Source organism: Trachemys scripta, chromosome 20 (assembly GCF_013100865.1).
Source record: "Trachemys scripta elegans isolate TJP31775 chromosome 20, CAS_Tse_1.0, whole genome shotgun sequence".
Taxonomy (NCBI): Eukaryota; Metazoa; Chordata; order Testudines; family Emydidae; genus Trachemys; species Trachemys scripta.
Window position 1 is genome coordinate 5767331 of NC_048317.1, and position 23603 is coordinate 5790933.

The 23603-nt window shown below is 57.6% G+C and overlaps 1 protein-coding gene across 1 annotated transcript in view; it reads left to right on the forward strand.

Moving 5' to 3' along the window:
• KCNQ4 (potassium voltage-gated channel subfamily Q member 4) overlaps positions 1-23603 on the forward strand; it is a 73293-nt gene that overhangs the window by 25265 nt on the left and 24425 nt on the right. The window contains exons 2-8 of the mRNA XM_034754301.1: positions 15271-15361; positions 17009-17135; positions 18823-18998; positions 19914-20039; positions 20149-20259; positions 20975-21070; positions 23039-23127. Coding sequence (XP_034610192.1) covers positions 15271-15361; positions 17009-17135; positions 18823-18998; positions 19914-20039; positions 20149-20259; positions 20975-21070; positions 23039-23127 — 816 coding nt within the window. The remainder of the gene's footprint in view (positions 1-15270; positions 15362-17008; positions 17136-18822; positions 18999-19913; positions 20040-20148; positions 20260-20974; positions 21071-23038; positions 23128-23603) is intronic.

Here is a 23603-nt window from a genome sequence, read left to right on the forward strand (position 1 = left end):
CCGGTGCGGGGGCTGAAAGTGAGGTTGTCCCATCAGCGCTAGCAGTGAAACCGTTCTCAGCACCAGTGGCCGGAGGGGGCACCGCTGCGCCATGGCCAGCAATGCAGCCCTCTCCCAGCAGGCACGGTGGGGAGGGTGCTGGCGCATTTCGCCCTGCCAGAGAATGCCCATAGTGCCCTGGTGCCCCGGGCCGTGCCCTCTGCTCTGGGGAATTTGCCACAGCTAGTGCTTGGTGGGCTGGGGCTGGGCGTCGCTCTCCCGATCCCGGCTCGCACGCTGCCTATAGAAGAGCTTCTCGCTATCAGAACTATTTGGTGTTCACTGCAAGTGCATTCGGCCCCCTCCCAGCCCACTCTATGGGTAGGTGCACCTTGAGCCTGACTCTTTTCTTCTCCCCCCCCCAGAGCTCCCACCACTTTGCTGATGCACTTTGCTCCTGACCGGCAGCCACTCCTGGGGCCCATCTCCCTTTCAGCCCCTCCCGTCCCAGCTGGGACGGGATAGTGAATGGGGCTCTGGGATGATAGTCCATTGGCTCCCTCACTCTGCTGTGGAGAGGGGCAGGTCAGAGGCCCGGGGGCATGGTGGGGCTAACACAAACCCACGGGCTCAGTGCTGGGGTCACTGGGGACAAGACAGGAGGTAGGAACCCAGAAAAACCAAGCACTCCTGCAGAGCCTCTGGTGGATGGGGTGTGACCGTGTGAGCAGAGCGGGGGGGGGGGGGGGGAGAACAGCTCTTCCTCTTCATCCCAGCCTCACTCAGCGCTTCCTCGCAACTGGCCAGCTTGTGCCATTCCTCCCCGCCCACGACCACCACCCGTCGAGCTCCTTTTCCCCTGACTTAGCAGCTTACAGCTCCCCGGCTCACCTGTTCCCATGCTGGCGCTTGTGCTGCGAGTCCGCCCTTCGGCTGCCCACGCTAACCATGCAGACAGGGAGCATCTGGCGACAGCTGCTCTAATGAGGATGAGCCAGGAGAGTCGCAACTTTCCAGCTCGGGCCCCACCTGTCTGTTCCCGTCTTAATTGTTCATTTGGGGGGGAAGTACCCCCTTTTGGGGAGGCGGGAGCCAGTAGGGCCTAAGACCTCTGATCGTGAGGGGGTTGGGCTCAGAAAGGGAATTCCAAGACACTTATATGACTCCCGCCACTGTAGCATCAGACTCTTTACTGCATTTATCCTCCTCGTACCTCTGTGAGCCATGGCAGTGCTGTACAGGTGGGGAAACTGAGGCACAGAGGCTAAGTAAGTCCGGTGGACCCAGGTCTCCCAACACCCAGGCAAGTGCCCTAGCCACTGGTCTCTGTCATGTGGGAGCTGCTAGGGTTCCCCGCACACGTGGACTCCCTGCGGCCCATCACAGAGCTGACAAAGTTGCAGAACGGTGAGCGCCATCCTATGGCTACCGTTCACCAGCGAGTCACCCTCCAGCTGGAGAGTGGCCCGGTACATCTTCCAAGCACTGCTCAGATGCTAACCTAGGCCCGGACCCTCAAAGGTATTTCGGTACCTAACTCCCATGCTCCTCGCTGTCTGAAATCAAGGCAGCCCCCTTTACAATCAATAAAAGCCGCTGCTCCTGTGCAAGGTTGGTGTGAGTGGCTGATTCCTGGCCGGGAGGAAATTCCTCTTTGGGCTCAGGAATGCTGAGGCCTGCAGCTGGCTAATGCACGTGCAACGGCATCTTGGGCCTACTCTTTCTTGCTTGCTCAGGGCCTGGGGGTGCAGAAATCTGCAAGTGCAATCGACCCTGATGAGGTTATTGGCTTCATTTCTCCTTTGGCTCACAATCTGTGTCTCTGTCTTAGGGTGCCTCTCCCTGCTTTCTTCGCCCTCCTGGCGGAGATGGAGCACTCGTGAAAAAGCAGAATTAACCCCAAAGGCCGCGGAGGTGCCTTGTCTTTGAGCTCCTGTGCTCGCCCTCTGACAGCTAGGAAGGCGAAAATCCTGCTCTGCCCGATGCACAGCAGGGCCGAGTCGGGGGCGGGGGGATATTGTCCGGTTGGGGGTCTCTAGATTTGTACGTGTACTTTTGCAGTGCAGGCGAGCTGGACTGGACAGCAGCAGCAAGAAGAGACTCTCTGAGCAGAGGGGAGAATCAGCTGGCCTGGGTTATGCTTCCCTCCTGGAAGCCCTTGAGAGGGGGCGAGGCTGTTCTCAGTGTGGTCTGTGCTGATATCTCATCCCAAATTGCCTCTCCCGTACCCCAGGTGTTAGGGGCTTTCTTCTGCGCTCCTCCACCCCCATCAAGCCTGATCTCCTCCCCTCGCCCCCACTGCGGATGGGTCGCTCTGAGCCTCCCCCTGTTGCAAAGGCTCCTGTCCGGTGTCAGCTCAGCCATCATGCGGCCTGGTGCCAGTTTGGGGGAGCCCCGCAGTGGCTGAGTGACTCCTAGGAAAGCCCTGGCCCTGCTCTGGTGACCCGGCTTCCTCTGCCCCCCTCCCCTCAGCAGTCAGCTCACAGCTGTCCTCAGTCACTCCTGATCTTCAGCCCACCCTGCTATCCCAGCCCTGGCCTCCCCCAGCTCCTCTAGTGTCCCTCAGACCTGTCCTGCAGCCTCCCCACACCCAACACTGTGCTCCTGTCCTGCAACTCATCCTGGGTGCAACATGCTCAGTCTCTGGGGGCCGGTGTCCCGCTGGGCCCGCCGGGGAGACAGCCAGAACTGGAAAATCCCCCCTCTCCCCCGGACACCTCCCTTATCTTTTCAGTTCGCATTTTCCTCACTGCAACGGGCCCCTTCCCAAAGCCGTTTCTCGAGCCACCTGACTCTCCCTAAGCAGCTTAGATGCTCCCAGAAAGCCAGGCTTGGGTACTGGCCAGGCTTTCGAGGTTAAGCCCTAGCGGGTGACGGCTTCGGGGAGAGTTTTCCCAATGCTGCCGCCCCGTCCCTCTCCTGTCGGCCCCTTCTAGGCCTCTCCTCCCCGGCTCCCGGACGCTAATCCCACTTTCGGATTACAGGGCCGGTGTGGGGGCCGGATGAGCGAGTGAGGGTGGGGTGAGGTGGGGAACAGGCTGCCCCAAAGGGGACAATGAGTTTGGACAGGACCAGGGGACCCTCTGCTGACAACGGGAGCCAGCTCTCTGGCTGAGGTGCTCCCTGTTCTCTGCACTGATGCTAGGACAGCGCTGTCTCCGATCTTTCCTCCCCATCCCAGTGACAGCTGCTGCGATGGTGAGCTAACTCTGCCAGGCTCTGGCGCCAGCTAGGCCTGGCTTCCTCTTGGAAGGTGGCACCGTGAGTTTTGTCCTGTGTGCCCAGCGTATTCCCCAGGGATATCCATGGCCAGGTGTCCCAGAGTCCCTCTCTCTAAAGGCAATTGTATGGGTTTAAATCCCCATTCCTGGGGCGTTCATTTTGCTGACGAAACACACCTGCCGGTTTCCAACAGCCTCCCCTATGTCTCCTGCCGCTGATTCGAGGGTGCAAAGCTGAGCGTCATTTAATGGTGGGCACAGTGGGGCGGCATTTTAGACTTCCAGGGGCCTGATGAGTTGAGGGGGGAGCTGGTGACATCCTAGACTTTCTGCTCCTTCCCCGCCACTCCAGAGAAGCCGATTCCAAGTTAGATGCTAAGGTGGGGCCCTGCTGAGAGAGACAGAATTTGTTTTCTGTTCCCTTTTTAAATGTCTTCCCCCTTTCCCCACAACTCTCCTTCTGCCGTGGCCTCCTCCTTCCATCTCTCCTCCTCTTCCTGCCTCCCCCCTTCCCTTCTTGGCTTGTTCTCCCATTGGTACACCCCCCACCCTCGCCTTTTCCTTCCTCTCCTCCTCTTCCTTGCTGCCATGAACATACCCAGGTGGCCTCCCCTGGAACCAGACTGACCAGGGAACACAGATGTCTGTAGAGAGGGTGATGGTCCATTCCAGCATCTTTGTGTCGCCTTGATTCTCTGTTTTCAGTGCTCTGGAGTTGTGGCTTGTATAAACAATTTATGCACCCTTAGTGCATGTATTAAACAATTACACTCCTGCAATCCGCCTTCAGGTGCTCCTTAGCCATCTGAAATGGTCCCTTTGTCTGCTTCCTGGGCACGAGGCCAACAGACTCATTTTGCAGGAGCCTAAGTGGCAACACAGAAGAACTTTTCCATTCCAATCTCGGCCTCCACCAGCCAGTGCTGGAAGCATCCTGGCCGTCCTGGGGAAAGGGCCTGCAATGGCTGGGAATCGAATGGGATTCCCTGGGCTGGGGTAGGAGGGGAAGACGATGCAGGAACATACTTGAGCAGCAGAAAGTTTCCAACCTGCCTGAGGCTGGCCTCTCGCACCGCTGCCCTGCAGCACTACAGCCCGCCGGGGTTCAAAGCACATCCACGCTGGCAGGGTTAGTGCTCCTTGTCCTTACGCCGTGCAGCCGAACCGCCCTGTGCGCGGAGTGGGGATGGGTGAACCCAAAAGAGGCAGGTGTGTTCACTTCCTGCCCTGAAGTCTGATGCCCTAACTCAATATCCAGCGAGCCGCAGCCATGCCTGAGTTGACCCTATAGAAACTCGGTTCTGTAGTCGTGAAACAGGGGAGGGGAGATGCCATTTCCTGCCTTCACAATAAGCCTGGCATTAGGGAAGGCGGGTCTTTCTGTGGGTCTGTAGGGGGGTTGGTCCTATCTGGCCATTGCAATGGCCTTGGGGATCGGTGCAGCCTGCGACACACAATAATTTAGTCTCCTGTGGGCTGTAATACTCTGGGGTCTAAAGGGCTCGGCGTGGGGGTAGCGGGCTGTGATCTACAGGAGGTCGGACGCAATGATCCGATGGTCCCTATTGGCCATGAGCTCTATGTCTCCAGCAGGGCAGCTCGTTGCTGGTTGGCTGCCACACCACGGGCACAGTGTGAGACTTCTCCCCATGACACAGTCACAGTCTCCCCACCGACCCCGCGTCTGATCATCCGGGGCCAATGCCACCTCTCTGGGATCCTTGGCAGACGTCTGCAGGGACGGGGGTTGTCCCCAACGTTGGGTTGTGATTGGAAAGTAAAAGGGAGCCCAGAGCGGCTCTCAAATCCCATCTCCTTAGGTTAACGAGAAGCTCAGAGCTTTGCACAGAGCTGACCTCGCCCAGAGATTTCTGCATTCCCCTCTGCTTCGTGCCTCATTACCCGTGTAATTGCTTGTGAAACTCTGATTGTATAATCTCCATTGCCGATGCATCGAGCAGAAAGGATCCGGCGTCAGCCTCTTAGACAAATCTTCTTTTGCCTTTTAAACTGATCGTATATTGTACGGAGGCCTATTGTCCTGTCCTCTTCCCCCAGCCCCAGGCAATTTGGTGCCCTCCAAGTCCTGATTTTGGGCAAGGGTCATGAGGTAACATGGTCTCGTGATGTGCCAGTGCAGGTTCATGGTGTGACAGGAACCTCTCTGTTGTGACTCCCGTGTTTGTCCTGATGGAGTAATGGCTAAGTTGGCAGCTTTCTATGGAAACTGCCCAGAGAGGATAATCAAGGAACCAGATGGGACTTGTATGAGGGCTCTTAAAAAGGACATTCATTCTCCTGCTGCATTCCTAACGTGGCCTTTGCTACTAGGCTGCACACGCCACTGGGTAGGCGCTGGAGGGTCTGTGCCAGACCCCGTGGGGAATTAGGGGCTTCCAGAGGCAAAGATCCTTCCTTCCTGCTTCCTCCGGCCTGCTTCTGGACTTGCCCCCTTTATGCTGAAAAAGTTAACTGTGTAAATGCTGCATGGGAAGGAAGGGGGTTTGTTCATAATTCATAGGGAGAAAGATTGTCTGTGGCCCTTGGCCTTGCAATTTCTGGGAGGGTCTTGGAACCTCGTGTGTGTGTGTGTTTGTATTTGCGCACATGTGTGCAGTGGAAAGCTTTAAGATCTTTCTTCCAGAGTAAGTAACAGATATTTAAGTGCAAAGCTTCCAGGGACAAAGGCCGCAGCTGGGTTGTCTCTGCTGTTATCCCCTTGCTGGGACGTTTGTCCACAGTTGAAGCTCCGATCTGTCTTGGTACAACACCCTGCATGAAGCTCGTTGTGGCCCCGGCGTGACCACACTCGTTGCAAACCTGAGACATTAATTTTCTGGGCTGGGACCAGAGGCTGCCGATCAGACTCCCCGTTCTCGCTGCACCAGGCTGTGTGACGGTCACGTGACACTGCAGGCCAGGCTGACAGTCACCTAACCCACCCCAGAACTCTGATGCTCTAGCGTGACCATCCCCTCACTTGGCACCATCCTGTGCCACTGCTCCGTCGGTGACACGTTTGCACACCTGTTATTACTACTGCCATCTTCAACAGCACCCCGAGCCCCTGGAATAGGGGAGAGATGTTCTGTGCTGTAGGGACAAAGCGTGTCCCTAATGAAAGGGTGAGGCTGGAGTCCCAGATGTGTGTGTGTGTGTGTGTGTGTGTGTTGGCATCATGCTTGGCGCCTTTGAAAGTCAAGCCCGGAGTCCTTGATTAGTTCAGCCTGTAATGACAGTTTAATGGAGGAGGCCAGGCAAAGGGGAGATTCTCGGTAAGTGTGTGTGTAGAGATGTACCTGCTTTTAGGTTGTGCATTAATACTGTGGGCTGGGAAGAGACCCCAGGAGATAACGTGCCATTCACACTCCCAGCGGCAGCCCCTGGCGATCTGGCTTAGTGTACGTTGACCTCACAAGGACTCACCCTGGCCCCGTTGCGGGAGTGAAGTGCTTCCCAGTGGTTAGAGCAGGGGACTTGTGCGCTCAGAACGCCTGGGCTCCATTCCCAGTCCTGCCACAGATGTGTGGTGTGACCTTGGGTACGTGGCTTGCCAGCTCTGTGCCTCAGTTTCCCCTGTCCGTGAAAATGGGAGTGGTGATACTGAGACTGTGGGGCTTAACATTCCCAAGCAGTGGCTGGGAAATGCCGAGCGTGAGTAGCGTGATGACCTCGGACCCCAGCCAACCCCCAGCACTGGGCTCTCTCAGCCCTCTCACACTTGCAGAAGGAGCCTGATTCCACCCAAACTCTACCAGCTCCTTACAGCCCCTCCCCTCATCCCCTGCTGGATCCCGGCTGCTGCCCTGTTTGCTTTGGTTTCTTCGCCGTCAGCAGCCAGGTGTCTCTGCTTTCAATGTGCAGCAATTGCAAGGAGGGGAATCGTCCCCCCTCTAACCCTCATGTTTATGTTTTAAACTTACCCAGCTGTTTCCTTCTCTTTTTAGAGCTTCTTTAGCGGGTTTCAGCCGCCATGGGGCCAGGCTGGGTTTCATGTTCTGCTGACAGGCTGGGAAAGTGGGGATTCGAGGCGCTGCCGTTCTTCCTTTGACCTTTGCAGGCACTCAGCAGTTCTGCAAAAAAAACCCCAAACCCCCAGCAAGGCAGAGGAGGTGGGGTCGTCACCATGGAACTGGGGCCTTGGGCAATGTGGGGCTTATCTGGCACCAGTGAGAACCCCTAGTGCAGGCTTGATTTACACCTGTGCAGATTAACGCTGGTTTCAAACCCAGGTAAGTTGCACCTGTACAAATCACACTGTGCTGTACAAAGCACGTCAACGTTAGGGGTTTGCCCTGGGGGAGCCACTCCAGGGGCTCTCATCCCAGCATGGATATGGCTTTAGTAAAGAGGAGAGCGTGCCCCTCTGCCCAATGCACCCCTCCTTGGCGCTCAAGTCGATGCAGCTCCATTAAGGTTGGGTTTCCGGCGATGGTGATTTTGCTGCAAGTCCGAAAGAGCCTGGGAGAAGGTTGATGCTCCAACGCTGACGGGCCGGGCAAGCTTTTCCTAGAAATTTCGGGAGGAGGGCTCTGCAAGGAAGGAGCTGTTCTCCTTGCTTCTGCCTTCTCATGGGCAAAGTTCAGCCCCGCCTGGCTCGAGGAGATGTACCCGCGCCCGCTTGCTGAAAATGGAGCGTAGCTGGAGGGGCTTGCCTCCCAGGTACATACCTCGTATTCCCAGCCACCCGCCCCCACTTTCCGGGGTCTGCTCTTCTTGCCCTCATCCCTAGCTGCTCTTTCCCAGGGAGGTACAAACCCACCACCTTCTGGCCAGGCAGAAGTGAGCATCTGGCCAAAAACCCAATGGTGTTGTAGCTGGCCGGGGGACCTGGCTTGAGTGCCCGCTGCTGGCACCTGTGCCGCTGAGACAGCGACGCAGGGTGTGCTAAAGGAAAAGTTCCCCCTTGTTTTTCCTAGAGCCGAGCTTGCTGAAGAAAACGCCTGGGTTTGGTTTCAGGCCCCAGAGACTCGTTACAGCTGATTCGGCTTTAATGCCCCAAGTCAGCAGCAAAAGGAGACGAGAAACGCTACAGAGACTCAATGTCAGTGAGGGAGCAGCTCGCCCTCCCCCTGCCCTCCCAGCAGAGGGGCTGAGACCGAATCCCCCCGGTGCTATCTTTAGCAGACTGATTGATTCGCCCTGGCAGATTTTTATTTTGTCGGGGAAGCTGGTTTTGGAGCCGTTTCAGCCAAAGTTGGGGAAAGAACCTGTGTAGGTTGGGGGCCCCCTAAATGACCCACAGGGCGAGTGCCGAGCCTCATGGGCCATGCAGAGAGCGGCTGGTTTCCATTACTGTTATGATGAATTTGTTGTTTGGCTTGCAGTAGCATCCAGACACCCCGATGGCATGCAAGACCCTCCCGTGCTCGGAGCTGCACGTCCCACGGGGAGGGATGCTCCCTGCCCCAGAGAGCTCGTGGTTTGCAGTGTTACACCGTTTCCGTTCCCAGGCTGCCCCCCGGAGCCTCCACTGGGTTTGGTGTCCCAGGGAGAGGCACAGCACCGTGCGAATAGTGGTGCCAGGATCCGAGTGGAGCTCGTGGAAGAACCAGAGTGGCCCTGTTTTGGGGACTACGGGACTCAGCTCTTCATGGGGATAATGGGGCGAGTGTGAGAAAACGAGACCTGTTGTGCCAATGGAGGGGTAGGGAGATCGTTGCCCTCCCATGTCCCTTCCACGGGGCTTCGCTCCACGCGCGGTCAGCTGCACGCAGAGCCCGGGTCTCCTACAGACGTGCTGGGACACCGAGTGAGTTCTCAGCAGGGCTTTACATTTTCCTTCTTCTGGAGCCAGTATAGAAGGATCAGGTGTAACGAGGCCACCAGGGAAAGACGGACACCCTGCCCGGAGCGACACTGGCACCAAATCCACAGCTGGTGTGAACCCAATGCAGCTCTCTTGACTGTTCAGCGGATTAACACTGGCCGGGGATCTGGCTCTGGGGAATTTTGGCCAGGGTGTGGGGGGAAGAAAAACTTCCAACTCCCACAGTACCGCTCCTGTCACTTCTGTGCTTCGCACACTCCAGTCTCCAGGGTGGCGCTTCCCGCTCCAAGACAAGCTGGCGGGGAGGGAGGGGGGGAGCTCGGTCGACCTCCCTGTGCTGTTACGCAAGGCCAGCTCCTGCAGATTGATGGCCCTTTGTACGTGGTCACGTGAACCAGCGGCACGAGCCTTCCACTTTCCATATTTAGAATCGCTGGATCAGGGGAAAAAATGTATTTTTGGAGAGTTCCATTTGCTACGTCTCCAGATTCTGGGCTTTTTTTCTTCTTCTTCTTCTTTTAAATGTGCCAAAGCCCCTTTTGTTTTAACGGAGCCCAGAACTCACCTGGGCGAACGGACTCCAAGCAGCCGTGAGTGTTTCTGTGCTAGCGCTTTGGCAGGCCGTGTTACGATCGAGTCTCTGGTGTTCTCAGGCACGGCTGGTTCCCTGTCCCCCACTCCCTTCGCTTGCAACAGAAGGCCCTTGCCTAGGAAGCAGTGTGTGTGTATTTAAAGAGCCGTGCGAAACATTCGTTCCAGCTTTTGTGCTGGGTTACCCAGCTCTTCCCCTGTTTTAACGTTTGCATGGGAACATGGAGCGGCAGCCTCATCACTAGCCTATAGGAAACAATCTGGCACCAGCGTGGCCTAGGTTAGATCCCCTTGATGCGTCTCTTCTTGACTGTTCTTGCATTTCAGCCTTTCTCTAGAGCGCCACCCACAGGCGGAGAGGAGGGCTGGTCCTCACCGCCGGGAATGTCCAGTCCTCGGTCAGTCTGGGGCGCAGGGGCATGGATTGTGTGTTGGCTCCTCTTCAAAGATAACAAGGAGACTGGTGCTACTTTGCCTCGGTACCATTAGCCCCAGCGGGGGAAACTGAGATTCAGGGAGGTGAATCTCCCACGGTCCCTACCATAGCTGGGACTAGAACCCAGGTCTCCATCAGACGTCTGGCAGTGCTCTCTCTGCTAGGCCACTCTGCCTTAGAAGGGCTATAGCTGGGCTGCTGCGTGCCCCTCCCCTCCAGCGTGTGAGGCAGGGGGCTGGGAGAAGCGAGCTGCCCCAGGGAGAGAGCGGGCATAGCCAGCGTGCCCTAGCGAGCAAGAGGACTCGGGGAGCAGCAGATGATGCTTGTTCGCTGCAGTTCAGCCCCTGCTCTGCTGTTGTGTTAGCACAGCCGCCTCCGAGCGGATTGCAAGGGCCAGTCGAGCTCTCAGCAGGATCCACCTGCCTTCGGTGTTTATCTCCTTCTCCAGCTCGCTCGCTCGCTCTTCACCCAGCCGTTTATTTTAGAAGTGATCCGAGGCGGCCGACTTCAGACTCAGGGAGCCCCGGGGTGAGGTTTGGATCCTGGCAGTGCTTCAAGTGGACTGGAGAAGGTGTATTGGGGCAGAAGCCGGAAGCCCTGCGCCAGCAGCCGAATCTAACCCCCTGGCAGAGCCGGCTCAGGGCGATCTCTCTCAAAAGCTGCTGCTGGACTCACTCCGTAACTCAGGCTCATAAACCCCATCTTTTAACCCATCTGTCCCGGAGAGGAAATGCCCGCAGGGCTCCTGGCAGCCCCTTGGCAGTGATATGGGACCAGTGCCCTCACCTTCCTGCCCTTAGGGAAAAGTCCTCTGCTCCTGAATCGAAACCGCTCCCCTTTCTATCAGCGTGTTGTCCTAGAGAATCCCACTCCAGCGGCACGATTCCATAGGGGGTGCGAACAGAACCCCACCGAGAGACTCTCCTTCTCTCTTGGCTTCTGCAGGCAATCAGCTACTTTCTAGAGACAGCCCTTTGGTGTCATGCCGAACACGGACTTTCCCATAAAGGGAAAGGAAACCCAACCAAACCCAAACACTTTAGCAGGAGATTCCCATGAGCCCTCCGCTCCGCTCTCACCGAAGCCAACAGGAGTTAAACGCGTTGGGAAATTCCACCTGCAGGGACCAGGCAGGTGAATGCAGAAAGGTGCTTTCTGTCTCTGCCTCTCCTTCATACCCATCACAGGCATCTTGACTCCTAGATGCTCGGTGGAGACCTCTCGTCGCCCTTCCCAATTTTTCCTAGCAGTCCTGATTCGTATGGGGCACAAGTCCTCTAACTTGCACCTTTTCTCTGCATGCTTGAAACCATGGTTGGTTGGTTGGTTGGTTTATTTGCAAGCACTGCCGGCGTTTACCCCTAACGAGCCAACAGTCGAATGGCTCCGGTGCGCACGAATGCTGCCTACATGGGCCAGATCTGCAGGACGGAGCCTGAACCATCTGTGCGAGGCCAAGGCGGGGGCAGAGGCTCAAGGTGGGTGGAGTAGTTCAGCCTGTCTGCGCCGACTCTCCCGTGGGGAATTCTGTCCTCACCCGAAACGCCCCCATCCTCCTGCACGGGAGGAGATGAAGGAAGTGGTTGGAGGCCAGGCCTGCTCATCAGGACTCCTGGGTTCCGTGGCCAGCTCCGTAGCTGACTTGGCCCTTGTGACTCTGGGGAAGTGGCTCGATCTCCCTATGCCTGGGTCTGTGAAACTCACCTGGGGTCAGACGGCACTTTGAAATCCTCCAGAGCGATAGAAAGGCAAAGTAGCACTGCCCCCAAACATGGCCAGGGATTCAATCCACCCACTCCTGCAAGCCTGGGCGTGCCCCAGACTGCCCTCTCTGCTTCCCCCTGCCCTGACCCCCCGCCTCAGGAAATGGGGGTTGTACAGTACAGCCCAGTATTGCTGTGCAGGGCACTGTCTTACACACATACGCAGGCATTTGTTTTTGTCCCAGACTGTACGATAAAGGAGAATCCCAGGGTTTTGGTAAGATTAACTCCCCTCTGCCCATAGGGCCGCCCCTCTCACACCCTCTCTTCCTCTCTGCTACGGGCTCGGTTTGCCCTCCTGCCCCCGGCACGCGCTCTCGTTCGCCCAGGAATGGCGTGAGACGCATGTTGCCACAGTGCAGGTGGGTTCTTAGGGCCCTCCCCAGGGGACGCCGGAAAGTCTTTCTTGTGATTAAATATTTAACGTACTGGCCCAACTCCGGCAGTTTTCCGAAGCCGGAATATTATTGGCTGGTTTCATTCTTTGTTGGCGCTCAGCGCTTTCCTCGGCCGCCATTCGGGGTAATGACTTGGGGATTCCCTGGGCTGTTTTGTGGTAGGCTGCTGAGAGAGCGTGGGACTGCAGGGGCCGGCTTCCTGAGACCCCTAAGATCCAGGGTGAGTGACCGCAGGGCAAATGCGGCTGCAGGGAGTTAAAAAAATGTGGAATTTGGCTTTGTTTTAAATATAAACTACTTTGGAGAACTTTTTGTTTACAGCTAGTGGTGTCTAGTGGGTATGGCAAGGAACTCCGGACTCCTGGGTTCTTTTCCCAGGTTTGGGGTAAGAGAAAGGGACTGGGAGGTGAGACTCCTGTGTTTTCCCCAGCTCTGGGGAGGGAGTGTTGTCTAGGGGTTAGCGCAGGGAGCTGGGAGGCAGGACTGCTCAGTTCGGTTGTGTGCTGTGCTGCGGATCTATTGTGTGATCCTGGGGAAGTCCTTTCCCCGCCCATGCCTTGGCCCTTCTGTAAAACCAGGATATTGTTTATCTGCAGTGCAGGGTAGTTTGTGGAGCTTAATTAATGTTCATAAAGCACCCCTTCCCCCACCAATTAGTGCTCTAGAAAATGCAAAGCATTATTCCAGTGGAAAGATGCTACGCTTTAAAACAGTGAAAGGGAGGGTACCCCAGCTCCCTTCCGCCCCCGCCCCCGGCTAAAGTTCTCTCCCTCGCTCATGGGACAGCGTGTATCACAGGAGCCCCATGGGCGAAGGAGTCCTCGGGAGGCAAATAGAGATCTAGGGGGCAGCTGAAGGGTGCCACCTGGCTAGGACTCCACGTTTCGGATGAAAAGGCCCCGAGGCCCCAGTGTTAAGGGCTGAGCTTCTCCTTGCCTACAGCTCAGAATGTTTGGAGCTCTGGTCCCCACAGCCGGGAAAGGGAAAGCAGAAATGCTGGGGCCGTGCAATGGCAAACCCCAGTTGATCCATTTCACAGGCTTACGCTGCCTTTCAGGCCCTGGTTTTGCTAGTGCTCATCGGCCACACCGAGGTGCTTCTCCCTTTGGTGAGTTTACATCTGCTCTGAACTTGGCCCCGCATCATTGCTTGGAAACCAGATTTGTTTCCCCCCCAAACACAGCCCCCCGGGCGCCATGGTAATAGGTGTATTGTAATACGTGCATCGGACTGTAATACGTGCATCGGACTGCCTGCTACAATTTGAAGGGGGTGGAAGAGCTGACCAGGGAGGGCTAGCCGGGGCGGCGGGTTTGACACGTTCCGAAGGGGGAAATCCAGGCTGAATCCAGTTTACAAACTTCCCGGCGGTGAGATCTGCCGGGCGCAATGTCTCAAAGGCAATGATGGAAAATCACCCCCCTCCCCCCATCCCTTGAGGCCCTTTAGCCTGGAGAATGTGTTACAGGGAATGATTCTGGGCCTGCTCTGAGGAAGGACTAAGGGAGCGAATGGACCTTTCCCACTTCTGTCTTCATTAGGTCCTTGCCCTCCTGGGTTTTGCCCAGGGCACGTTTCACATTGGAAAAGAAGCCACAGTTGAGTTCCCGAAGAACAGAACATCTGGCGCATGTCTCGGCGCCCCACGCCCCACCCAGGTTCCTCGGAAGAGGCCAAACTGAATCTCTTAATGCTCCCTTGACTTGCGCTCTGGCTCCACTGCTCAGCAGCCCCCCAACCCTCCGGCCTGGGTCCCTTCATCCCTCCGCTGTAGCTTTCAGAAGCAGTCTTGGGCCACCAGCTCCCCTGCTCTCTGCTGCCATCTCGGGGCCGCGTGTGGCCCCTGCAGGTCAATCCGATTTTTAGAAGTTTTGCTGGGGACACTGTTCGGCAGGCAGCTTGGTGGGATCGCCGAAGAGCTAACAAGTCCATCAAAACAAACGGGGAGCCTGAGGGGGGCCCGTTCTCCATGGTAGCTTGAATTAAGTGCAGACGTGCAGCTCACCCGCCTGAGATACCTGCCTCGTCCGATGATGATTTCATTTTTGCATTATCGTCGTGTCTAGCAGCTCCCGTCATGGACCATGCTCGGTGCTGCACAAACACAGAGCGAAAGACAGTCCCAGCCCCAAACAGCTTCCAGTCACAGTATCTTATCTAAGGATGGTAAAACCTTGCGGCTCAGATTAGCGTTTGGTGTCAAAATTCCCTCCTCCTTCCCCTCCCCCTGTCCTACGAAAGAAGTGAAGCCTTTAACCCTTCTGAGCCAGTATTCACCCCCCAGCCCCCAAATCACCTACAGCACCTGTCCCTTGCTGTTTTCCCTCGGCACCTTCCCCCTGAGTGGGGGAGCTGCTGTTCACATGGACAGCTTTGGTAGCTTGCCCTTGAGGTCCTTATTCCAGCCCTGGTGGCCCGTGCCTTTGGCGGGCGCCTTACTGTGGGTGAGAATGATGCTGCCATGTGCTGGAACTGGAGCAAGCCAGGCCAGGGGTCAGCTGTGAGGGGTTGGGTCTCTTGATCCCTGGGGTCCTGAGCAGGGCACCTGGCAGGAAGAAACAATGTGTTGGTTCTGAACCGGAATCGAGATGTTGGATTACACCCCGCTGATTTTGGCCGTGCTCAGCTCCAGAAGCCGTGCTGTTGGCAGGCAAAGACCCTGCCAGTCTTACGTGGGTGCTGCTACATGCTAGTAATTTCATTAAGCCTCATCTGTCCTGGGTCTAATTCGGGATGACCTGGTCTTGCAGGTGTTACCAAAGTCTGGCTGGACGATGCAGCTGGTTCTGGCATACTTGGTACCAGCTGGGCATTTGGGATAGCTGGTGCCCATGTGGGACTGGTGATTAGGTTGGGTGGCTTGGCTGTTTGCATCTGCCTGAAATGCCAGAATGCCCTCTCCCCTCAGCAGTATCCAGTCGCCCCAATGCAGAGCAGGGTAAGGTCTGGCCATGGCTGCGTTCCAGCTGATCCGGGGAAGCTGGCAGCTATGGTGGGCACCGGGCTGGAATGGATTCCGTCTCACCCATCCAGATGGGCTCACTGCACCTGCTCTAGCGCCAGGTTGATGCATCAATGCCTGCTAATCCGTTCTAATCATTTGTTATTTCAGATTCCTCCTAGTCTTCAGTTGCTTGGTGCTGTCCGTGTTCTCCACCATCCCAGAGCATCAGAAACTAGCCAACCAATGTCTGTTCATCCTGGTAAGGAGGGGACTTTATAAACCTCTCTAGCCTCATCTCCTAACTAGCTGTGTGCTCCCAGTTTTCACACCAGGGCTATAGCCATGATGCCCTAGGGAATTCTTTCATGTCCCATTAGGAGTGGATGTGAACTGAGGCCAGCATCAGCATACAGGAGGGGAACTACGGTCTCTCCTACATGCAGCAATTGCACCAGTTTAGCTGTAGGGGTGATTTTAAATCTGTGCAACTTTGCACCTGGACGTTCTTACCTGATGGGTTTTAACCTGGCTTTCGTTCCTGGTGTAACTTGCACGTGTGAATTCCAAGTGACGTGGTTTGCCCAAGATCTGTGGCACGACTGGGCCTCGAACCCAAGAGAACCCACTCTGCAGCCTCCTCCAGGGCTCTCATGGCTGCGCGATGTTTGCAGGAGTGAGTGGAAGGCAGCACAGCGTAGCTGCACAATCTCCTGGAGGATTTTGAAATGGAGACGCTCTAGTGGAATGTGTCTGGGAAGCCTATAGCCAAATGTATGGACATGCAAAAAAACAACTGGAAAGGGAGGGGGAAAGAAACCTAAAAAAAGCAACTTTCCCCCAAACTGTCAGAAACAGCTGACGCTGGATTTCTCCCGACTGTGATGGAGACTAAATTAGGAAGGTCCTTGTGACTTTCTCGCTAGTAAGCAAAATAGGGGCTGGTGTGTACAAAAGGTAGCAGGCAAAGCAGTACAATGCTGACAGCGGAGGAAAATTACCCATATATATTTAAGCTGGGCACATGCAGGAGGAGCAGGGCGGCTCCGAAAGGCTCCACAGTTGAGGGCTCCTGGCTTGTCTCCTTGACTTTCCCGGTGAACAAGGAGGCGCGGAGAGGTTTGCTTTGCTGCTCAGCATTGAAGCTCTGGTTTCCTAAGGAACTGAGCCAAAACCCAGTGAAGTCCATGGGAATCTCTGCATTGATTGGCATGGGTTTGAGGTTGGGCCCTGGTAAGGAGGGGACTTTATAAACCTCTCTATTCTTATCTCCTAGTTAGTCGTGTGCTCCCAGTTTCCCCCTCTTCTCACACCAGGGCTATAGTCACAGTGGCTTAGGGAATTCTTTCGTGTCCCATTCACACGCTTTCTCCGAGAGGCCAGCAGGAGTGGATGTGAACTGAGGCCCATACGCGCCAATTTGCCCCGGCGCTCTACGGCTGATTTCAGTCCACGCTCGTGCTGAGGGTGCCTGAGAACCGCCTGAGCGGTGGAGACTGGAATCCAGCGCCGAGCCTTGCAGCAAACACCCATGTCGTCCTCCTCCTGAGAGAGCCTTTGCTGCAGACATGGAACCAGTGGGGCCAGCAGGGCTGGGCCTAGCACCAAGAGGGATCGATTATTTATGGGAAGGGATTTTATATTTAGGAAGCAGGTCCCTGGGTCTCTCTGCCCGTGCAGGCTCCTGTTTCTGGCTGCAAGGTCTGGGCAGGTTTGTCTAGCTGGGCAGGTCACCTGGAGGATGCCTCTCTGCAAAGGGAGCGAGGAGCCAGCTAACCCCCTCAGGCGTGACTTAAATGAAGGTTCATACACAGTTCTAGAGGCTTTTACAGGCAGCCGCACTCCGGGCCCTCCCAGATTAACCAACCCAGTCTCTCTCTCTCTCTCTCTCTCTCTGCGCCCCCGGCAGGAGTTCGTCATGATTGTGGTGTTCGGCATGGAGTACATCATCCGCATCTGGGCAGCTGGCTGCTGCTGCCGTTACCGGGGCTGGCAGGGGCGGTTCCGCTTTGCCAGGAAACCCTTCTGCATAATAGGTACGTGTGGGCAAGGAAAGCCACCCGATGCACCCTGTGATCCTCCCCATGGGGCACCCAGAGGTGCACCGCAGGGAATTGCTCTCTGCACCCATCTCTAGGGCTCCCACTGGTCCCTGGTTATCATAGGAACTAGAGATGGGAAGGGCATCCTAGGTCTCTTTGGGGCCACTTGGAGGCAATGGTGATGGGCACATCAGGAGAGCCTTAACACACAGGAGAGCCCCCTCGTCCAACTCCTCGCAAGCGCTCATGGTTACCAGGCCAGACAGCCCCATGGCACCCTCAGGAGCAAAGCTGAAAGGAGATGGGATCAGAATAGGTTGTGCCCGGGGTTATGGAAGGACGGAGGTGCCCAGGTCTCTGCTGAATTTGGGAGCCTTAGACTCCTTGGAAAATCCCGCCCTAAGAGTAAAGTGCCCCAAAATTCAACCCCCACCTCCTCAAATCGGGGTGCAGTGAGGTGGGGAGAGCAAGAAGGAGCAGAATCCAAATGTTGTCCCCATCAAGGGCACCTGGATCCAGAACTTCTGGGAAGTCCAAGTTCAAGTCCACATTTTCTCCAAGCCCAGTTAAACGCTGTGTATGAGTGTCCTGCTCAGTGATGGGGTGTGGGGAGACCTCAGAGCGGCTGGAACCCAGGCCGCGTTCGGGGAAGGACCTGATGTGAGTACTGACAGGGCCAGCTGAGAGTGGGGTGGAGCCTTTTCTCTGGGGCTCCTGGGGCTTATCCCAGTGTTTCGGGAGCTGGCAGCGGTTTTGGGTCGGGCCGAGTTCTAGAGAAGAGCAGTGGTTCTAGGACCTGACTGGGGCTAAGATTTCAATTTGAAGTGGGCTTGAGGCAGGGGGGTTCCCATTCCTGCCCCATCCGTGCCCCTTTGGGGTGGCGCTGGTCACCGTTTGGGGGCGATGGCTAGCCTAGGGTAGGCAGGGAAGGGTCGGTGGCTTTGATCAGGGACACAGGGTCACATCTGGATGGGGAGGGAGATGCAAAAGTGGAGAACTTCTGAAGAGGGCAGCAGGATGGTCCCCCTCCCCCAAACGCCCGGTGGAGAGAGCTCCTCCAGCCCAGAGAATAGAGCGAGGCATTGACTGCCTCCTACTGGAGAGTTGTAGCAGCACCACCATCACTGCTGGCATGCTCCTACGATAAGTGACCAGGGCGAGGGGATCAGCCAAGGAGGATATTCTTGATGGACCCAATGGCCTTTCCCCGGGCTCTCGGAGACTGACCCACTTTCAAAGGGCCGTGCAGGGGCAGTCTGGGGAGAATGGAAACCTCAGGGCATATGCGTGGGGGGGACAGGGGGGAAAACCAGTGATAGACTTCCCCCCCCTGCTAGCCTGTTCCAGGAGCGCTCAGAAGCAGTCCAGGGAGATGTGATGCTCTGGGGATGAGACCCATGCGAGCTCCTAGGCAGGTGGGCTGGGATGTATCCCATGCTGGGCAAAGCTAGGATCATAGACTATCAGGGTTGGAAGGGACCTCAGGAGGTATCTAGTCCAACCCCCTGCTCAAAGGGGACCAATCCCCAGACAGATTTTTGCCCCAGATTCCTAAGTGGCCCCCTCAAGGATTGAACTCACAACCCTGGGTTAGCAGGCCAATGCTCAAACCACCGAGCTATCCCTGCCACCCTGCTAGCCAGCTAACCCCTCACCCATCTCCCTGTGCTCTGGGTCACAGATTTCATCGTGTTCATCGCCTCGCTGGCCGTTATCGCCGCCGGCACGCAGGGGAATATCTTCGCTACCTCGGCACTGCGCAGCATGCGCTTCCTGCAGATCCTGCGGATGGTGCGCATGGACCGCAGGGGGGGCACCTGGAAGCTACTGGGCTCAGTGGTCTATGCCCACAGCAAGGTGAGCTGGAAGATGGCGCTGGCCCGGGGGCAGGGCTGGGTTTCAGCGTCGGTGCCATGGGAGGCGGGCGGTGGTAAAACAGACAGGGCAGAGCCGGGCACAGGGTGGACTGGTGCATCCAGCTTTGCCCCTGCCACTCAATCCTGGCCGACAGCCCCCTGCTCTACCCAGGCCTGGGCCCCCTTCACCCTGCGCACCCTCTTCACCCTGCACAGATAGGTCTGGACTGGCTCCTTCTATGGCCCCCATCACTAGTATCTGAGCATCTCACAGGCTTGAATGTATTTAACCTCACAGAAGGGCTATGATCCCCACAGTCCAGATGGGGACACTGAGGCACAGAGTGACTTGTCCAAGATTGCCCAGGGGCGTCTACAGTAGAGCAGGGACTTGAACCCAGCGGTCTCCCTAGTCCTAGGAGGGCACCCTCACCCTCACCACTGAGCCGTCCTTCTGCTCTTCCCCGTTAACCGCCTACGTCTCCCCGTTCATTTTGAAACGGACCCAGCCCCCCCATGGCCTCGCCCCAGTCAACCACGCAGAACGTTCCCCTCCAGTCACTTAGCGCCGGCGGCCTCTCTGTGCCCGCCCAACGCGTGCGCAAGAGCCTTCTCCTCTGCAGCTGCTGGGTGAGATCAGCTCCACGTACCTGGTCCCTAGGAGCTCAGGCTGGCAGTCGGGGCTGCCCCGCAGAGGGCAGACAGCTGGGAGTACCCCCACCCCCTCCAGTGCTCCCTGCCATTGGAGCCTCTCTGCCCCTTTGCCGGTAGTGAGTGCTCAGCTCTGGCTGGGGTGGCGTCCGGGGCGCTCTGCAGAGGGAACATTGCATTGTGTTGTGTCGTGTATTGGGCCTTCACACCCCCCCCCCCCCCATCTTGGCTTTGGTCCCCTCCCTTCCCCGTCTGCCCTTGGCAGGAGCTGATCACAGCCTGGTACATCGGCTTCCTGGTGCTCATTTTCGCCTCCTTCCTCGTCTACCTGGCCGAGAAAGACGCCAACACGGAGTTCGCCACCTATGCTGACTCGCTCTGGTGGGGCACAGTAAGTGTGGCTGCAAAACCCCCCTCCCACTGGGAGGACGGCGCGGACTGGGGGGCGCGGGGGCGAGGAGAGCTCCGTCAAGGCCTCTCTGTGTTCTCTCCCCCCGCAGATCACGCTCACCACCATCGGCTACGGGGACAAGACCCCCAATACGTGGCTGGGCAGGGTGCTGGCGGCCGGCTTCGCGCTCCTGGGCATCTCCTTCTTCGCTCTGCCTGCCGTGAGTAGCCCCTTGCGGCATCCCGGTAACGCCCGGCGCTACCAGGGGGAGGGAGAGCCAGGCCTCGGGGACCCTAGGCTGGCAGTCGGGGCTGCCCTGGACAGGGCAGACAGCTGGAAGAAACCCCCCCTCCCCAGTGCGCCTTAAAGGGTCACAGCCCAGTGGCTCCAGAATAGTCCCTGCAATAGAGATCATTCTCTTCCTTCGTTTTCTTTTCACTTTCCTTCTTTTCTTTCCTCTCTTCCTTTCTATGTTCTCTTTGTCCCTTTTTTCCTTCTTCCCCCCCCCCCCTTCCTTCCCTCAAGAGAAGAGCAATGCCCTACCATGTCACCGCAGGGACGGTGGCACCCAATACCCCACCCTGCCCCAGTGGGACTGCCGGCTCCTAGCTTGCCTCTGGAGCTGCCAGGGCCCTGTGGGAGGAGAGATGGTCTGGCAGAGCCAACAGAGTCCTACTCTGGGGGGGCCCTCTTTGCTCCCTCCCAAAGAGTGGATCGTCCTGCTAGCCAGACGGGGGGCGTTGGCGAGTTTGGAGCCCGTCTCCTCCCCCGGGCTCTGAGCACTCTGTGTTCATGCCGGGGGACAGAGGGATGCTTCCTTGGGACCCCGCAGGCCGGTGGGGCTCAGACTGTGTCGGGGCAGTTTGTCCAGCTGCCGCACGGGCCAGGCAGGTTCTGGATCCCGTTTCACGCATGCTGGCCCCTTTCTCCTGCAGGGGATTCTGGGCTCCGGCTTCGCCCTGAAAGTCCAGGAGCAGCATCGCCAGAAACACTTTGAGAAGAGGCGGACGCCGGCAGCGAACCTGATCCAGGTACCGTCGGACACCCACGCCTCTCCCTGGGGAAACCCCTCCTCCACCTCGGTCTGGAGTCACTACCCAGCTCTGCCGATGGGCCTGAGCTCAGTCTGTGGGTCGCCCCCAGCTCCCCCGCCCCGTACACCTCTGCCGATGGCCCTGAGCTCAGTCTGTGGGGCGCCCCCCCCCCCCCCCCCCCCCCCCCCCCGTACAGCTCTGCCGATGCCCCTCGATCCGCACAAGCGGCCTGGCCCCTCTGCTGTTCCAGACTTCCTCTCCCCCATATACACATAACTCTGCCAATGCCCCTCGATCTGAACATCCAGCCCAGCACTGCCTGCTGTCCCAATCTAGTGCCCCAGCACCCCCACTCTGCAGATACCCCTCAGTCCAGTCTGCAGCCCCACAGCTATCCCAATCCTGCATTCCCCCCTCTCTGCCCCGGCAGGTACGGCTCTGCAGATACAGCCCCCCTGCTCTTCCAGCCTTGGGCTCTCCATGCACACAGCTCTGCCAGGGCAGCTCCGTCCGCATTTGCATGCTTCAGCACATCTGACATGTCCCTTGGCGAGGGTCCGCCGTGCCTGTAGCCGAGCCGGAGGGGGGCCCTGGCAAATCAGTCCCCTTGTCTAGATCAGCTTGCTAGAGAAGTGAAACTTTAGAATCCCTCCTTATCTCCCCAGTTTCAGAGAACAGGCACACAAAAGGAAGCCCCCGATGCCCCTCGTCTATCTGCAGCTGCCAGCCAGTCAGCTGGCCCCGGCTTTCACAGCTCCCCGGCCCTCTGAATGCAGCCCTACTCCTCCTTTCATCTCAGCGGCGGGGAAGGAAAAAACCTGACGTTAATTAATGGAGCTGGGCACGGGACGAGACAAAGGGCCCCACCTGCCTGTCGCCCCACAATACAAAGCAAGGACCGGGACACGCGGCCACCCCCCCGCCCCAATAACTCTGGCCATCGCTGCCCGGCATTCATCAGGCGCTGATGTGCCGTGGGTGCAGATGGGAAGCCGTGAGGTCTCCGATAAGGCTCCTCCATTGTGATCGCTCCTTAATTAATGGCACCAGCTTCTTGGGAGTGTTACCTGAAGCCTCAGCGAGAGGCTAGACTGGGGAGAACGGCTTGAAACAGGCAGGTGCGGGGGGTGGGTGAGAAGAACAGGGGGCCTGGTTCTCCACTCCAGCTACGCCAGTTTCACGTCAGCATGTCTGGCGTGGGCAGAGCTGCTGGGGGGGCTAGGCCCTGCGCTGTCCCCCCCTCATCCCCAGCGAAGCACCAGGAGAGCTTCCCACTAGCTCTGCTTTCCTAGCTGTCCCCGCCATGCCCCTGGAAGGGAGTGGATCCCCCCCGCACATACCCCTCTTTCCTGTGCTCCCCTCTGATTGACTCAGACACAGAACCCCCAAAAGGCCTCCAGGTCTGCGCTTGGTCCGTCTGATCTGAGCCAGTTGGACCGTTTCCCACCCCGCAGCCTGGGCGTCCGGCTGGGGCAGAGGCATTTGCACCGTCCAAAGACGGGGTGCTAATGCACCCAAAGCACCACCAGCAGGAATGGGGTCTGTGGATCAATGGGCTCCAGGTGGCAGCAGGAGGTGCTGGCTCACGGCCTGCGGCTGCTGTTTGCTGTCTGTTCAAGGGAAGGGGGTGGAACTGGGAGTGAATTTTGACGCCCTCAGAGGGGCCAGGCTGTTTTGAGATGCCAGGATGAGAACTCCTGCCTGCAGCATCCAACCTAGACCCCGAGTCATAGAGCAGGGCACTGCGAGTTCCCACGTGCCCAGCCACCTCTGGCCTGACCCTGAAGCATTCACTATTATTCCAGTCCTGGGCTCCCCGTTCACTCACCCACCAATCCCTTAGCATCCCTGGGCACCACCCTGCCAGTGCCCCTCGGTCCTGCCAACAGCACCTCTCCCTGCCCTGCCAGTTCCTGGCGTCTCCTCCGTGGACACTACCACACCATCCCTCTCTCTCTGGTGCAGGCTGCCTGGCGCCTGTATTCGACAGACGTGAGCCGAGCCTACCTGACCGCCACCTGGTGTTACTATGACAGCATTCTCCCATCCTTCAGGTAGGCGCCACGCCACGCGGGTGACCACAGACCGGGTGCTGTGGGGGGAAGGGGAAGGGTGGTCCCTGCCATCTAGCAGTCTCCTCCTCCGAGAGCAGTGGCGTATGCAGGGCTCTGAAGGTCAATTGCCTCCGTGTCTGTTGAGGGCAGGATTCGGCCCTGCCCACTGGACGACCCCGCAGGGCTTAGGAGCAGCGTGGATGTGAGCAGCTTTGCCCCAGGAACTGGGTATGTAGCCTGATGTTGCTCATCACCACCTTCCCCGCCAGCCCGCTGGCTGCCGGGCACAGCAGAGGTGGTGGAGATGCCTCGTGTGGCTGCAGAGGCTGGAGTCCCATTGCTCCCCCCAGAAAAGGGGGGGGGTCACCGAGGCAGGGTGCAGAATTACCCCCCTGGCCCCACGGGCATTGACGCAGGGAGAGGGACGAGTCCCGGGTTAGCTGATGGAGTTAACCCTTTCAGCGTCATGACAGTTC